General features: G+C 50.8%; 6 protein-coding genes across 6 annotated transcripts; 3 read left to right on the top strand and 3 right to left on the bottom strand.

Moving 5' to 3' along the window:
- Nucleotides 1-257: 257 nt before the first annotated feature.
- VTN77DRAFT_7081 (uncharacterized protein) lies at nucleotides 258-2,741 on the bottom strand (the record flags this gene model as incomplete). Its single annotated transcript, XM_069423431.1, has 1 exon — nucleotides 258-2,741. The coding sequence occupies one exon, from the start codon at nucleotides 2,739-2,741 to the stop codon at nucleotides 258-260; it is 2,484 nt and encodes an 827-aa protein (XP_069275576.1).
- Nucleotides 2,742-3,276: 535 nt separating this feature from the next.
- Nucleotides 3,277-3,930, top strand: VTN77DRAFT_7080 (uncharacterized protein; the record flags this gene model as incomplete). The annotated part of the gene is made up of 1 exon (XM_069423430.1): nucleotides 3,277-3,930. One exon carries the CDS (start codon nucleotides 3,277-3,279, stop codon nucleotides 3,928-3,930), a length of 654 nt encoding a protein of 217 aa, XP_069275575.1.
- Nucleotides 3,931-4,597: 667 nt separating this feature from the next.
- Nucleotides 4,598-5,528, top strand: VTN77DRAFT_7079 (uncharacterized protein; the record flags this gene model as incomplete). Its single annotated transcript, XM_069423428.1, has 2 exons — nucleotides 4,598-4,956; nucleotides 5,033-5,528. 2 exons carry the CDS (start codon nucleotides 4,598-4,600, stop codon nucleotides 5,526-5,528), a joined length of 855 nt encoding a protein of 284 aa, XP_069275574.1.
- A 704-nt stretch (nucleotides 5,529-6,232) lies between these two features.
- Nucleotides 6,233-7,541, bottom strand: VTN77DRAFT_7078 (uncharacterized protein; the record flags this gene model as incomplete). Its single annotated transcript, XM_069423427.1, has 3 exons — nucleotides 6,233-6,780; nucleotides 6,844-7,358; nucleotides 7,453-7,541. The coding sequence occupies 3 exons, from the start codon at nucleotides 7,539-7,541 to the stop codon at nucleotides 6,233-6,235; spliced, it is 1,152 nt and encodes a 383-aa protein (XP_069275573.1).
- A 3,897-nt stretch (nucleotides 7,542-11,438) lies between these two features.
- VTN77DRAFT_7077 (uncharacterized protein) lies at nucleotides 11,439-11,969 on the top strand (the record flags this gene model as incomplete). Its single annotated transcript, XM_069423426.1, has 1 exon — nucleotides 11,439-11,969. One exon carries the CDS (start codon nucleotides 11,439-11,441, stop codon nucleotides 11,967-11,969), a length of 531 nt encoding a protein of 176 aa, XP_069275572.1.
- Nucleotides 11,970-12,214: 245 nt separating this feature from the next.
- VTN77DRAFT_7076 (uncharacterized protein) lies at nucleotides 12,215-13,679 on the bottom strand (the record flags this gene model as incomplete). The annotated part of the gene is made up of 3 exons (XM_069423425.1): nucleotides 12,215-12,444; nucleotides 12,502-13,113; nucleotides 13,187-13,679. The coding sequence occupies 3 exons, from the start codon at nucleotides 13,677-13,679 to the stop codon at nucleotides 12,215-12,217; spliced, it is 1,335 nt and encodes a 444-aa protein (XP_069275571.1).
- Nucleotides 13,680-15,511: the final 1,832 nt, after the last annotated feature.

The raw sequence follows: 15,511 nt of genomic DNA, 5'->3' as shown, positions 1-15,511 counted from the left end.
TTGTACTGCACGATGGCTCCGAGTTGAAAATTGAGTCAGAGTCTAAGGACTGGCTGACCGACCGACCGACCGACAGACAGACAATTCTTGAGATATTGCAATCATGTCATTTCATTTTATTTCATTTATTCATGTCCATTTTATTGTCATCTGCGAAGTTAATTAATCTTGTCGCACTGTACGTACACATATAGTACCTAAGATCCTCCACCTCCAGCTGGTCCTCGCACTCTACCTAATCTACCTACATGGTTACATCACTTCCCCCGGCTCATCACTGGCGTAATGGTGCCCTCCAGCACCTTCACGCCCGGAACCTCCGCCTCCCAGATGCCAGTTTCCTCGCCAGATCCGACTTCCAACCACCGCTGCAACAGGTCGTTGCTCTCCTTCGGCTTGACTTCTGGAGCGGCCGTGCCGACGGTGATGTGAGGGATAGGGTTGGCGCACGCCCACGTGGTGGACGCGTCCTGGCCCTGACTGTCAGCGCCGGGCATGATCCGCACCACAAAGGCCATGATCTTGTCGTTCCAGACGAGACGCTCGACACGCACGCGAGCAGAAGCCAATTTCGGCGTCGTTGTCGGATCGTCTGGAGACTTCTCCCGCATTCGTTGAACGTACAGATCTGTGTACTGTTTCCAGATCTCGGGGAAGTCTTTGCTGTGAGCGCGATGGACCAAGGTCACATGGAATGTAGGCTGAATGCGTCGCGTATTGACAAGATGGTGATACAGTTTCGCCTTGTGCGGAGACGTAGATGGCGGGAAGAGAGAAGTGAGAATATCCGTCACCTGAGACGCCGGCAAGGAGATGCCGAAATACTCGAGCTTCTTAACCAGCGTCTCTGGATCCTGATTCTGCGGGGCAGGCGTGCCATTCTTCTGGCCCTTCTTTTCCTTTGTATTCTGCTTGCCGGAGGGCCAGCTTAGATCCATGTCGACGTGGTAGTCGTGCAACGCCGCTTCTATAGCAGCATCCATTTCCTCAGAAGTAGGAACGCGCTCGACGATTTTCGGATAAAGTGAGTGCAATTTTTTAACAATCTTCTCAAGATTTTCGCGTGAAGAAGCCCCGACTTCCAAGTCGATCACCTCATCGAAATTGTCGTCTGGATCCCTATCCGTATCGACAGCTTCGAATCTCTCCAGGAAGCCTTCCATGATCCCGATAATCTCATCTGCGCTCTTAGTGCCAGCCCGGATGGTCTGGTGGTTGTCACCCCTCTCAAGGACCCTCTTTCTTGTGATCTCCCTGATATCATCTAGCAGCACTCCTTTAGGCTCGTGTACGTACTGCAGAGCCACGAATCTTGCCTCAGGAACGACAGGCAAGACATCATCCATGATCTGTTTTCTTTCACGGCGTTGATGGTTGTTTCGATCCGCTATCACAACCGGCTTTTCTCCGAGCGCATTGGTCAGTTCGAGAGCAAACTTCTTCGGGCGATTCTTCTGCTTCGCCAAGTTGTCATTCTGGACATGGCCCCAGCCGAATAGCTTGGCCAGAGCGAGAGAGACTGTTGTCTTTCCACATCCGATTGAGGCAATGGGAACCAAAACCACGTTTCGAGTGACCGCTTTGCTATCATCCCCATCCAGTTTGCCTTCGTTCTCCAATGCGATGATGTCGGACCCTTTCAGGCCGCGCTCCCGCAAGAACCCTTCTCGCATAGCGATGATGCCATGGTTCTGGTTGTAGAGCTTGCCAATTTTCGGGTCTTTGGCCAGTTGCCTCCGCGCATAGAGCAAGTATTCTTCCGTGATTTTCCGGTGTTTCTTGATCTTGGGCAGTTTCCCGGCGATCACTGCTTTTGTCGCCTCCCGCCATTGCCTGTACATCAGATAGGGCTCCTCGAACTTGTATTTGAAAAACCAGTCCCGATATGTATGGGAATCGGGCCCCTTCATCCTACACCGAATGACGAACCCTTCCGTTTCTCTGCCATTCCAAGAGCCAGTTTCGGCGCATTTGTCCAGGAACTCCTTCACGGCTGCAATGTCATCCATGACGACATACTGCGCCTTTTTAAAACCCCAAGCGTCAGCAAATTTGTGTACCTCCGCGCTCGGTAAGGTAGCGAATTCCGGTAGATTATAGTTGATCCCGTGAAGATAAATCCCAGCAGCATTCTCGTCGTAGGCGAGCACGTGCTCTTCGAAGGAATCGTCACAGAGCTCTCCGACGGCCGTAGCATTCATTCTGCGTAGCTCCATTGCCAGCTCTTTCACCGTCTTGCCGACTGCGCTCAGATGCCTTTCGACCCATTGTTCTCCGGCTTGTGCATGGCTCAGAGGAGTGTCCTGTCGCGTCCCGGTGGAGTGCTTGCTGCACACTAAGAGAGTTCCGTCTTCCAGACCAGACATGAAGATAATACAGCCATTCTCTTTGACACTGAGTTCATAGGGACCGCGCGTATTAGTTTCGATGTTGCGCCACTTCGTCGCATTGACCTCGTCAACATTGAAGAATTTATCATAGCCACGGATGGCGATCTCGGGCGTCCCATCCTTTCTTACTGTCGTGAACAGTCCACGGGCATAGGTTGGGAGATCATCCCTTTTATAATCCCAGTCCATGAACCGCCATGAGTCCACAGAGATGTTATCTGAGCCGGCCACAGCGAAGGTGGATTTCTTACAGCGGAAGGACTTCTTTCCATGCTTACCGCCGCCTTTTTGGGCGGCAGCCTCTAGGCTGTCGACGAGTTGACGGACTTCGTGAGGATCTTGCTCCGGCATCGTGGCAAGATTGCGGCAAATATTTATGGGGTTCTCAAGAATAACGAAGTCTGCAGAGAAATGGGTGGAGGGAGGAGATGCGGAAAAGCAGCCGACAGCGATGATGTAAAATGGAAGGCGCAACCAGATACGGAAGCAACCATGGATGTCGCTGGCTCTTATGCGCTGTCCCCTCCAGTCAAACAAACACACACAGACCACAGGACCGTGGTCCCCAGCTGATTCATTTGTTCTGAGTCAATCGTAGTAATTATTATTCATCGTGCTTGTGCAGATCCGCCTGCCACTATTGGGTCAGGCACGAGGGGGGTAAACAGCGGAGCTTTTTTTTTGTCCCGCCGACAGGTTCCCCGCCAACGCCACTTTTCTGGCGGGCTGCCTACTGGCTGAAGACTGAAAGCTCTGCACGAGGCTAACTAACAATCATCCCATTTAGCACTCCTGAGCCGCATTCGGCTGCCTTATATCTGACTCACTCAAGTAAGAAGGGTCTGCGGCTGAGAGAGATGATCATTGCGACCCGATTTTAGCAACAATGACTCAACCAAATCTATACATCCTCGCGGCAGACAACCCGTCAGCCCTCCTGACGTTTCTTCGCGCAAACCCGTCTCAGGCATCCTGCCAGGATGAGCATGGGTACTCTCTTCTCCACGCTGCCGCATCGTACGGGCATATTGATCTCCTTCGCGCCCTCGTGCAAGAGTTCCACGTCGATGTGAACTTGACCGACGAAGACGGCGAAACCTGTCTATTCGTGACCGAAAGTTTGGAAATAGCGAAGTGCCTGGTGGAGGAGCTCGGCGTCGATGCAAAAAGAAAGAATGACGAGGGATTGACAGCACAGGAGACGATCGAAAATGACGGCTCCTTTCCTGCGATCGCGGCCTACCTCAGGGAAGTGACCGGAGCTCCAGCGTCGGAAGCAGTCGAGCAACCTATCAGAGACATAAATGCGCCTCCACATCTACCCCCTAATATCAGTGTGAACATTGGGACTATGTCGGAACAGGAGAATGAAGGCATTGAGGTCGATCCCGAGTTCAAGAGGAGAATCGATGAACTAGCTGCTAGGGAGGATTTCCATAGCGAAGCGGGGCAAAGTCAGCTACGGGCGCTGGTCGCAGATGCCATCAGGGGTGTCGGTGTTGAGACACAGGAGAGAGATGTCCGTCGGAGGGTGGAGTGATGGATCTGCTAGCAGATATACGAACGCAGCTCCCTGCACGACGAACGATGTGACGGCTTTTGCTGGAGATCAGTCCCCCGTCTTCAGCACCGAGAACGAAAGGTTAATCTCTTTCGGAGAGGACACACAGCAATTTGTCTCGATCGACCTCCGGGAAAGACTAGCTCACTATAGCGACATACCACTGCGGATAGGAAATGTTGGGGGACTTTGCCTGAATGATGCTTCCTCCGTGACCTTTTAAGGTCACAAACGAGTCATGACATTTTTCTGCACAGGTTGGGGCTGTCTTCTAGCCCCATCCACTCTAGGATGTACAGTAGTCCTCGACATTATTCCTTAGAACATGATGGCAGGTAAGGTCGAGAAGACCTAGATTCTAGTCCAACCAGATACACTATGATGCACCTCGTAGGCGCCTCGCGTCTTTGGTTATCTAAAGTGGTCTCGACAGTGTCTAGGTAGTCCTGTGCTATCTCCATATGTACCAATATTCTTGCTGTAAAAAACATGCTCGTATTTGCATTGCGTCCTTGTATACTCCGTATCATCAATCGATAGATAGGCGGTGTCGCATGGCAGAATCCCCTCACGATATACCCCACAACTTACGATCGCAGCCTACGTTTCACCTCCATACTGGCCAGAGCTAGAACTTCTTCAGACTATGGCGTCAGTTCCAACTTCATATTCTCCTCGATCATCGACGCATTGGGGAACTGCGCCGATCCGGAGTCCTGTCGTCGACCCCGACACTCCTCCGCCGCCTCCACCGAAACCTAGCAGTCACGAAGCCAGCCGCAGGGGCACGCCGCTCGCTGGGCCGCCACCACCACCTCCTCCTCCTCCATCACAGTCTCAGGAATACCAAGCCGACTCGCGCGATCAGTCTTCCGGAGCCAATGCGGTGTCTGATGCGGAGAGGGATTCTTCATACTACAACAAGCCCGATGATGCGCAAGCCCCGCTGCCCGAGCCTCCCAGTATCGAGGACGAATGGCTGCCGGATATCGTAAAAGATAAATCGTATGCCGTTTCCTCCTTCAGTTGCTAGAAGTTTCGTATCTCTCGCAGTTGGCTAATTTCCTAAAAACGAAAACAGGACCGTCGAGTTACAATCCGTCCTGTCCAATCCATCTCTCATTTCCGCCCTCTCGACCCTTCACCCATCCTACACCGCCTCACAGCAGCATCTCCAGTCCCTCCTTGAATCCAACAAGGCCCTCGCAAGACACGTATTAGACCTCGAATCCCGCGTCGCGAGCCTTCGCGCGTCGACAGAATCCCTCCTCCTAACGCACCAGTCCCTCGAGGTGTCATGGCGCAAGAAGCAGGCCGAAATGGACGCCGCCTTGGCGCCGTGGTCACCGAAAGCGCTGTATCAGCGGCTGGCGGCCGCAGTCGCGGAGCAGGAGGCGGTCTGTCGCGCTGTCGAAGAGAGTTTCCTCGAAGGCGACCATCAGCTGGAGGGGGGAAGGGCGAGTGACCGCGAAGTGGCGGATTGGGTGCGCAGGGTCCGGACGGAAGCTGCTAAGCTCGAGGCGAGAAGAGAGGCTAGGGCGAGATGGGATGAGGGGAGGGTTGGGGGGTGGAGGTAGCGCACCTCCTTGTTGCGGTGTTTCGCCGAATCCCACAATTTCTGTCTGTCTCCTCGTTATTCACTGGGGCGTGGGTGTCCAGTAAAGACACGATTCTTACAGCACGGCGCTGACTTCGTATGGATTCACATGAAAGCGGACATTACACATACTGTTCTCTCTCTATGTTCTCTGAAGATGCACAAGCAACGGCGTTCCGGATTGGAGATCTCATTCAGGGTACTGAAGATAGGTTAGGTACCTACGTTTTACGTTTTAGCCTGATCTGACTGTTGTATATTGTATATACCTAATATAATTTAGATATCCATGTTGCCTGGCTTACGGTTTCGTGGAATCAGCGTCTCTTTCTTTCGGCATAAGGAAACCACTCCTTTGGTTCTGTTATAGGAATTCGCCACTGGCAATTAAATGAACTCAGTTGGCTACCTGTTAGTAATATTAAATATTTCTGTCTTATTGTCTTATTCTCTTATTAAGTACAAATCCTTGGGTAAAGTAATAATGAAAGAAAATCTAGTCCTGGTATATGAAACTGCGCTGGTTTTGTTATTGACCTTTTTTCCTTCCTTTTCTCCTTTTCCTTCATACATGCCTTCATACATGTATGCCCTAATTGTCAATATGCAGATCCACAAACATAATTATAGCTGCTGGTAACGAGCTTTCAAAGAAGTCAACTCGCCATCAACTCAAGTCTTATATCAAACCTCTACATCACCGTCCCGGCGGAGATTACTGTTGCCTGGCTCGTCGCTAGCCCAACCCTCCGCGCTGACCACATCAGCATATCCGAAACCCCTGAAGAACGCATGTCCACGGCTCCTAGCGGCCCACGCCCAGCCATCACTCCGACGGATCGGCTGATGATACAGCCGGAAGCCGATCCAGGCGAACACGATGCCCATCGCAGAGCCGAAAAGGATATCGAACCCGTGGTGACGGTGGTTGAACCAGCGGGAGGAGGCGATGAAGGCTGCGACGCACAGCGGGACAAATGCGATGATTAGGAGATAGACTGGGGGAGCGGCGCCTTGGCTTCGGAGGGAGATGGCTGACGACGATGGAGACGATGAAGGGGAGGCCTGTTCCGAAACTTGTTTGGAGTTTTCGAGATTCGTGTCCTCAGAGGAAGTCCCTGCATGTCCTGAGGTGATTGCTGGGGGCAATGGACGGGGACCCAGATACGGGAAAGAGATGGAGAATTTGGCGCAGAGCCACAGAGTCAGGTAGGTCATGCCAGCGAAAGAGACTAAGATCCGTCAGCGCCCAACAATACATGTAGGAAGCGTTAAGAGACGGCAGGTGTACTTACAGGAGGAATGACCGCTAGGGAAGCTCGCAAACCCGTCAACCTTGACATCGTAACCCTGATTCCGGCAGATCTCCCAGGTCACCAGCGTCGGAGCTCCCTGGAGCTGTCGTCCCAATCCGCTGACAGCGTAGGTCGCAACCTTCGAGAGATCCGGGTCGCAGCGCGCAAGGAAATCCGGTCTGGGCTTCCCCATCAGATCCTTGAGGCCTTCAGTGGCCACGAACGCGCCGGCCAGAGCCACGCCCAGTCCCATCCAGCCTGCGTTCCATTCCCAGATCTTGCGCCTCCAGATAAGCGCGAAGGGAGCGCCCCTGAGAGCGGTGGGAGTGGGGACAAAGAAGAAGGTGAGGATCAGGATGAGCGCGGCGGGAGCCACGAGGGAGACAAGAACCAAGGTCGAAGTCGTGACGGTTTCTTTGACAGCATATGGATAGGAGATGCTCAAGTCTGTGAGTGAGAACGGGTTCTGGTTGCCCTGGACCTTGCTGAACCCGGCTCCTATTGCAGCGACAACTCTGCATGATGAACCCTTAGTCAATTGACCTGACGTTTGCGAGCGCCCAACACCGATGTTTTAGTCAGAAAGAACGAAGTGCTGGGTATACGCACATTATGAGGATCCAATCGACGACGTATGATAGCACCAGCAGCTTCGAGATGCGAACTGCGGTGTCGCGCAGGCCCGCAGAAGAGCTCATTTTTCGCCAAGCCGATATCTGTTTGAGACAAAGAATTTACATGTCTCACAGTATAAAAGAGTGAAGGAAGAAAGAATGACAGTAAGGCGCCAATTCAAGATCGCAGAACTAAAACACTGGACTCCGATTACCCTAAGAGAAGAAGAGAAGAAGGGAGCAAGGGTATTATTTGAATATCGAACCCTACATAAGCTTAGGGAATCATCCTCAGACAGGAACAACACACAGAGACCCACTCCTCGTCAGAGAAAAAAGATGATGCCTAGAACAGAAAACAAAATTATTATTTATTTTTTGCACTCCGTGTAACTAATAATATTAAACTATGCGCCATGGCCTGAGTCTGACCCATGGTCTCAAGGAGCCCAAGCAGGGGCCTCCTTTTGGCCTCCTTGCTTGGACGGTTGGACCTGCAACGATGACTGGCCCCCCGGTCAAGGACTCAAGAAGAATCGAGAATCGCGGGGGATCCATGCGTCAATCCTTGACCCGTTCAGGGAAGACGTGCGACGCTGGTGCTCAGCCTGGTGGGGATCGTCACAAGTGCTTAGATGGAAGTAATAATGAAAAAGCTGTGGCACAGTGAGGATTACGTACGTTAGCATATCGGATATCCCCTCGAGCTGTCGAATCGGATTCGGGTGATAGGTGGTTAAATCCGAGTGTCCTCGGAGCAAGTCTTATTTTGTTCTTCCAACTCCCGACGTGGTTGACAATAATACCTAGCAGGTATGTACTACTGTACCTTGGTAACGTCCTACGTGGCTGAGTTAGGAGCATGACGATCCAATCTTATTTTGCTGATTGCTAATTATATCTTGTAGGCTGTAGCAGTTTCTGTCCAGACGTCGCGTGACGTATTAATCTTACTATATCCGAACACGCGACCTGCTGTGCTGGTCTCATGGACCATGATTATTACTGAACTGACATAGTGCTGAACATTATGGTGATGTGTTCTGCAGTCCTTCGCCATGTGGCTTGCTCTCTGTGCCATGACCGAATGAGGCCTGTCCCTGTCCTTTGAACCGGTGTCTTGATAACCCTGGTTACCTAATAAAGAAAATTACCCCTGTCAGGTACCAGCTAGATATGTCATTGTTTACATTTCGCTGGTAGATCACATCTATATTTACGCTTTTCCATTCAATGACGACAATCGTATACTACATGACATCTCTCACACCCCTTTCCCATCCAGATCGGCGAAGAGAACATAACCAAAGTCCGCACTGCTGTCGTTGAAGCGCAACTTCCTGTCCATGGACTCGATCTTCCGCATGTCTTCCGGATCGAGTTTGAAATCGCCTTCCAGGTTGGCTCGGATTCTCGAGGGGGTCTTGGACTTGGACAGCACCGAGTGGCCCTGGGTTATTCCCCAGGCTGGAACAGAAAAGAAAGGAAATGTGAGCTAGTGGGTTGACCTTCGAAACAGGACCTACTTACCAAGAGCGACTTGTGCACTGGTCTTCCCATACTTCTTGCCGATATCATTCAGGACGGGATCGTCAATCAACTTGCCGATTTGCTCCGCTCCCTTGTAGAACGCGTTCTGGTTGCCGAACGGCGAGTACTGGGTGATATGGATCCCCCTGGCCTTGTGCCATTCAACGAAGGATCTCTGCTGCAACCAGGGGTGCAGTTCGAACTGATGGGTCGCCGGCACCACCGACGTGTGCTGGAGCAACCGCTCCATTTCCCCCCGGGAGAAGTTGGAGACCCCGATGGCCTTGACCTTGCCGGTCTGGAGCAGCTTTTCCATTGCCTTGTATGTCTGCCAGCGGTCAGATATCGATTTGGTCCAAGTTGAGGTACTATAGGCGTCGACTCGTTCAACATACGTCGACATAATCAATGTTCTCCACAGCCGGTTTCCCATTACTCTCCTTGGGGAAGAAGTCATCTCCGCGTCTCCAGGCTATTGGATAATGCATTAGGAACAGGTCGACGTAGTCCAGTCCCAGATCATTGAGCGAATCCTGCAGGCCTTGCTCAACATCATCCGGATGATGCTTGTTGTTCCACAGCTTGGTTGTCACGAAGAGCTCATTGCGAGACACCATGCTCTCTCTGATGGCTTTTCCGACCGGCTTTTCGGTGCCGTATCTTTCATCAAAAGTGAGCGTATCTTCTTATATCAAATTAGGAGTCCTTTCCTCTGCTGCTCACTCACACTCTAGCCGTGTCGATGTGCCGATATCCTGCTCTTATCGCTTCTAGCACGGCGGCTTCTTGAGACTCCACGTCTTGCCAGGTACCAAAACCGAGAGCGTCAATGTGCGCTCCGTTATTAAGTTTATATTTCGTGGCGCCGGCCATGATGGGATTATTTATCAAAATCTCGGTTTTAAGAAATGAATATCCACAAGTTGGAAGATGTTTTTGCCTAAAGTGGCGAAGTTAGAAACAATGCACAAAAGGGATCATGATCTTATATTTATCCTGAGTCTAATTGAATCCAATCTGATGGGTCTCGGGCCACGTCAAATTGACGCATTCGATGAGGACCTGGGGCGAGGGTGCACTTTGAAAGCTTCTGTTATGACGTCTTGGTGAAACGATGAACCAAGAACCCTGATTCGTAAGCACCAAGTACCTTATTAATAAGCTTTTCATTCTGGCGTACGTGCGATAAGATATAATGTTGAGCGAAAGGAACTTCATGCCGACTGCCGTGTTTGTTAATACTCGGGAAAATTCCTGAAAAGATGGGTTGTTCTGCGCCCATGTTGATACACATCATCGGCTTCAACAAACGTATCAGAATCAGTTGATCAGTACAAAACAAGAAGAGTCAGACACGAGGAATGCCGGGACAGGAGTCAGGTCTAGATCGGAATCACCAAGGCGGCCACCGATGGGATCTTGCTTGCTACCCACTTCACAAGCTCTTCGAGCTCGTCCTTGGGCTTCTCCTTAGGAATGGTGCCCCCGTTGTCGTTTTCGTTGTCTATGAGGCGAGGGAGCACCGCTTGATTCATATAGATGGCTCCCCTGATATATTTATTCAATATCAGGTCCAGATCTGCTTCGCTGATGTTCTCCGCCGGGCATCGACGACTAATTCCAGCTGCGTTGATCAAACCGTTCAGGCTATCTCACCGTAGTATTAACACCATCCACAATCTCACTTTTTATTTTCCTTGGACACATCGACCTGTAAGTAGCTGACCTGGGTGGAAAATATGCGGATTCTCCTTCGGCAACAGCCCGTCCAAGTCATCTCTAATGTCGAAATCTGCCGTGCTTATATATATATATATATACAGGTTCTGAGTTGAGAAACTAGCGCCAGTACTGGTACAACAATCAGCAAAAAGCCTTTCTCTCAATCGTCATGCAATGATCCAAGTGATCAAGCAGCTGGAGTTATGTCCAAAACACATGCAGTCAACGGTTCTTCCCAATCAATGGCATCATGATAATAATAGTCCATGTAACTGCCTGGAGACTCGAATCTGCATTGGTAGACTTCCTCCCATTCGGGCAGGCATAAGCTGATGTCAGATGGGCTAGAGACCTCGCTTAAGCATATAAGCTTGTCTCACATCTCAATGGACCCAGTAACGTCCACAGCGGTGCATCTTGGATGCATCCATAACCTCGACAGGTAGATAATAAAACTGTCCACTGTGTTGGACACCTGGGCAGTTGTATATAAACAGGCTAGACCTGAATAGACTAGCGGATGAATTCTGCCAGTATACACCGCCAACATTTCAGCCAATTGAACTAGACCCACGAGTCCGGTCATACGTCATCGTGCTTCTGAACTGGCGATTCCAGCGTCTCAATTCCAGTTTTCTTAGATACAGACGTAAGACACTACTGCAGCATCAAGGGGAAAAAAAAATCCGTCAATCGACTGTGTTTCTGAATACCTCTTTCTCAGAGATCATGTCTGTGCAGGGATACAGGCGAGTCTTAGACTTCTGGTTCGGACGCAAAGGTTCCCGAGACTACCTGAAAGAGAAATCCTTCTGGTACGGCAGCCCAGCCGACGATGAACACTTGCGCAGCGTCTTCTCCAATGACTACGAGGCGGCCAAGAACGGCCAATACGACGATTGGATCCAAGCGGGCGACGGCGACGGCGCTCTGGCCCTGATCATCCTCCTGGACCAGGTTCCCCGAAACATCTTCCGCGGTACTCCCCAGGCCTATGCCACGGACAGCAAGGCGGTGTCGGTGGCCCGGTATGCAGTTGAACGAGGCTGGGACAAGCATCTGCCCGCGATCCAGCGACAGTACATGTACTCCCCATTCAACCATTCGGAGAATCTGGCCGACCAGGAGATGTCGCTCAGGCTGTTTACTGAGCTGGGAGACAGCAAACATTTGTATTGGGCAAGGAACTTTTATGATCAGATCAAGCAAAATGGCCGGTTCATCCATCGGGACCCGATCCTTGGTAGGTCAGGGAAGTAACTGTATGCCATCCAGAGTGGTCAGTGTCTCCGCAGCTGGTCTTATATTCGCCAGGATAATTCAAGAGTAATACTACAGTCAGTCGTCTTCATTTGCCTCGACCGATAATTATCCATTCTGACTGCTCGCCTCCAATGGCAAAGTTCAGGAAACTCACTGGTACAGCGATGCCAGCGTTCCGTAATCGAAAGGACAAAGAAATCATCAACTTACTATCAGAGGGAAAAAGAAACAGGAAGAAAGGGTTACGCCCAGGAAAGCACCACCTGGTAATTCCCGCACTTGGGACATGAGCCATGCGGTCCCCGATCACTGGTCAATCGTGCTCTGCATTTCGTACACCTCCAGCTCAGCTGCCACCATGCCCTCTTCTTGATCGGGCCACGAAGAGCTTTTTTATCTTGTTCGTGTTTTTTAATCTTCTCCTCGAGACCTTTCTGCATTGCCTCCATCCGCCTCTGCCACTCGGCGTCATCTGCATCATACCGCTCGTCAGCATATATCGTTTTCTCTCTTCAAGATGATCGCTCACTTTTTTGCATAGCTCGCTCCATCTCCTCTTTGACTTGTTTGAGGTCCTCTTCATGCTGCTTTTGAAGACCCTCCAGTATCTCAAAGAGGGACTTGCCGGCCGCCGTGTCGATCAGAGCCTTCTTTTCAATCGCGATCTCTCTCTGGATCTCCAACAAAAAGGGCGATGTCCCCATTAGCTTGTTCACCAAGGTGGTTGCACCCTTCTTTGTATTGTCATATCGTTGAACAATGGCGCCTAGCTTCTGCATGTCTCCCCACCACTTCCCCTCCGCGACCAATTCAGCTTCTCTTCGGGATCCCTCCGCTTCGCAGACTTTATCCCACATGGTCGTTGCGAGAATAACGTGGGACAAGTGTCGCGTGCCACACAAGTTGCGAAGCATTGTCAGATTTCTTATCGACGGTTCGGTCATTCGAGGATCCGAGATCCGATGCAGGTAGATCACTCCAGTCAGATACGTGTTATTTTCGTACCTGTCCATCATCCAGGATGCTATCAGCTGCAATATCTCCGCCTCGGAGCGTTCAGCGTCACCAAAGCCCGGCGTGTCCACCAGGGTAACATCACAAGCGCCAATTCTACATGGCACTTCTTGGATCTCAGACGTGCCTGCCATCAGTAAGGAACTGTTCAATCGAATGTCTCAAGCACAGGGACGTGTCGAAAGTACGGTGGTACCTACAGGAGTGTAGACCATGGCCAACTTTTACCTCGGTTCCAGTAACCTTCCCGATAAAGGACGACTTTCCAGTTCCAGTCATGCCAAACACGGCAATTACAGTTGGATTTGAAGGTTTCTTGGCCATGAAATCTTGTGAACTGCGAACGGTGGACTCAGGGGGGACATCCTGGCTGGATTTTTCTTTTGGTTGCTTTATATAAGCAATGTCTGGAAATTGGCTAGGCTGATAATCAAAAGGCACCCTCGGAATCGAGGATGTGGTATCAGGTATTTTTGGTACAGATGTGTCCGGCAACTCGCGAATCTCCTCCGAGCACTCTGCTGTATCAAGCTCGTGGACTTCCTCTGGAAATGCTCCTGGAATATTCGGAAAAAGACCTGTACTAAACCCCATCTCCCGAATATCGTCATCACCGGGCCGGTGTCTTGGAGGTGTCGTCGACTGGTACCAAGACATGGTTAGCCGAGCGTGCATCATTACCCCCCATATCATTTTTTTTCGAAGGACTTCCGTCGAGAATTAGGCAGTATTTATCAGCCGTGCCGCGGTGAGAATAAACTGAATGGAAGAATATACGCAGAGAACACGACATATATGTAGGTCATATGGCAAGTGGGAAGCTGAGGATTGATTGCCCCGCGGACAAGGCTGAGGCTTAATTTCTTCTGTCCATGACATGGATCCTTGCATCGGATGCTTGTAGCACGAATCCCCGCAACGTTCAGATTGTTCGTATCCCGTACGCCACCGGGGAAGACGCACAGGTATGTTTCGATCCCTGTCATACAATGCATACCCGGGCAAAACGCCGTCCTGCCTGCAGAAGGTTCACAGGATTGATATGCCCTTGGAACTTGTGAGAGGCATTCTCTCCTCTTCACCAAGGCTGTCGACAGTTTGCCTTGAGCTGTAACGAACCACCCAGTGCCACGTCACTTAAACTGCTGCCTGTTCCCTTGCCATAGTCTCGGGGCGTTGCTGATTCTGAGTTAAGGCTGTGCAACCATGAGCTTATAATAAGCGTTACAACGGCTTGCGACGGTCACTCAAGCGTTGTTGTGCAATGCTTGGTTGTCAAACGTTCTTGAATTAGCATAAACTTTAATAGGAAAGCTGCAAAAAAAAAAAGGAATATTGCTGTGATGTTTCCTGATGGTAGACTGTTGACAGATGCAGTCTCAAACATTGTCTGTGCGGCGGGTTCTACCGGCGGTGATAAGGGACCGCTCCCCGAAGAATTAGCTTCCCAAGCTGAAATAATGGCGATGCCCGCGATGAGAGCGATCCTGGCTGGGAGGAGAAATCTGGCTGTCTGAAAAACGAATCGTACGTTGACGGCGCGGAGTGACGGCGGGCGTCCGGGCAGTGTTCATGGCTGTGACCAAGGGATCTTCGGTCCGAGGAGGAGGATCGGTGACTCTGGGAGGCGCGGGGATGACATTATTTGCCCTGTGGACGAACCGCAAAAACAGAAGAGAGGCGGAGATGCCCGACATCTTCAACAGCGTCCCACTGGTAGCTAGCACCCTCATAGCTGTTCAGGTAGGATGCGTATTGTCGGAGAGCTGACTCCACAATCGGAAGATGGATCTAAAAATGTCAGTCGTTGATTATCAGATCAGATCCCTTTACTCCGTATCAGACTCACATCGTCCAGGATTATGCGGTTGTCGTTGCGACTGGATTGAGCCGTCTCGGCCGACGCGCGATCCTCTAACCAGAGTCTTTTCAGATGACGGTAGGTGAAGAGAGCACCAAATAGAGCCCCTTTCCGGTTCAAATCCTGGCGTACGTACGTATTATTTAGACACTGGAGGCGGCGCAGTTCAGGGTTGTGTGTGAAATGTTGGCTTTCGGTCACAGAACCCCAGACTGTCCACGGAAGCATAGCATCATTCTACAAATATCATGGTCAGCCAGCAGCTAGTATCATCAAGGAGGCACACACAATCTTCTGCAAGTCATTGAAGTGGACCATAAAGGTCTGAGTACTGAATTTCCCCCCAATATACTGTAATAACCAGTTCCAGTACGGGTTAGACTAGAAACGTCGATTGTACTCCATGGCAGCAACACTTTCCCCATCAATGGGAGCCGGAATTTTACAGTAGCTTTCCACGAGGCGGAAAGCTGATGCTACGCCCCTGCTGCTTCGACTAATTGAAGGTTTCGAGACGACAGCAACGACAAAATCTCTACATTTAGAATTCTTCTTACACGAATGCGGCAAAATGAATTCGAAAACGTGTAGAAGTCAACTACTGACTATCTCGGGCACTATAGCAAGTTTATGATCAAGCCGTCGATTGATCCTTGATGGATGC

Source organism: Rasamsonia byssochlamydoides (assembly GCF_041956645.1).
Source record: "Rasamsonia byssochlamydoides strain NRRL 3658 unplaced genomic scaffold VTN77scaffold_57, whole genome shotgun sequence".
Classification (NCBI taxonomy): domain Eukaryota; kingdom Fungi; phylum Ascomycota; class Eurotiomycetes; order Eurotiales; family Trichocomaceae; genus Rasamsonia; species Rasamsonia byssochlamydoides.
This window is presented reverse-complemented; position numbering and strand designations above follow the sequence as displayed.